General features: G+C 59.0%; 1 protein-coding gene across 1 annotated transcript in view; it reads left to right on the top strand.

Annotated features, from left to right (window-relative positions):
• Positions 1-66: 66 nt before the first annotated feature.
• The window catches only part of ETH_00043250 (uncharacterized protein), a gene marked incomplete at both ends in the record, with an annotated part of 1,658 nt that continues 958 nt past the window's right edge, over positions 67-766 (top strand). The window contains one exon of the mRNA XM_013376899.1: positions 67-607. Within this exon, the coding sequence (XP_013232353.1) occupies positions 67-607 (541 nt within the window). The remainder of the gene's footprint in view (positions 608-766) is intronic.

Genomic DNA, 766 nt, shown 5'->3' with positions numbered 1-766 from the left:
GTGCTGCTGCTGCAGCAGCTGCTGCAGCTGCTGCTGGTGGGTTAGCTTGCTGTTGTGTTTCCTCAGCGATTCCTTTCGTGGCTTTCTGCTGCAGCACCTGCGCAGCTTAAAGGAGCAGCAGCAGCAACCTGCTGCCACTGCAGATCAGCAGCAGCGCCGGAAAGAACCCGCTGCTGGCAACAGAGGCCAGCAGCAGCAGCAGCTGCAGCAGCAGCAGCAAGGACTCGATGCTACGCAGCAGCGTCTAGCGCACGAAGTCGTTTGTAAACGATCGCCTAGGGGTGAGGAGGCGCAGCAGCAGCAGCAAGAATTGCTCCCGCAGGAGCAAGTGCAGCAGCAGCAGCAGCAAGAGCAGCAGCAACAGCAGCATGAGGGCACGGAATCCCCCATGTCCCAGCAGCCAGAAAACTGCAATCCTTCGCAGCAACAGACAGCAGCTCACTCTAGAGAACAGCGACAGCAGCAGCAGCAGCAGGAACCTGCGTTAGCAGCAGAAGCAGCAGCAGCAGCAGCAGCAGCAGCAGGAATGACGTATCTGCTGGAGTCCCCAGCTGGACTGCCGCGAGAGATGCGCTGCAGCGTGCGAAGGGGTCCAGACTTTCTTTATGTAAGCTAATAAGCAGCAGTAGCAGCAGCAGGTGCTGCTGCTGCTGACGCGGCCGCAGCAACAGCAGTATCAGCTGCAGCTGCTGCTGCGCGCTCATCTGTCTTCAACGCAGCTGCTGCTGGTTTTCCTTGCAGTCATTTCTGCACTCAAAGCCGCCGT

This window comes from Eimeria tenella, genomic scaffold (genome assembly GCF_000499545.2).
Source record: "Eimeria tenella Houghton genomic scaffold, Eth_scaff4188, whole genome shotgun sequence".
In the NCBI taxonomy this organism is placed as follows: Eukaryota; Apicomplexa; class Conoidasida; order Eucoccidiorida; family Eimeriidae; genus Eimeria; species Eimeria tenella.
This window is presented reverse-complemented; position numbering and strand designations above follow the sequence as displayed.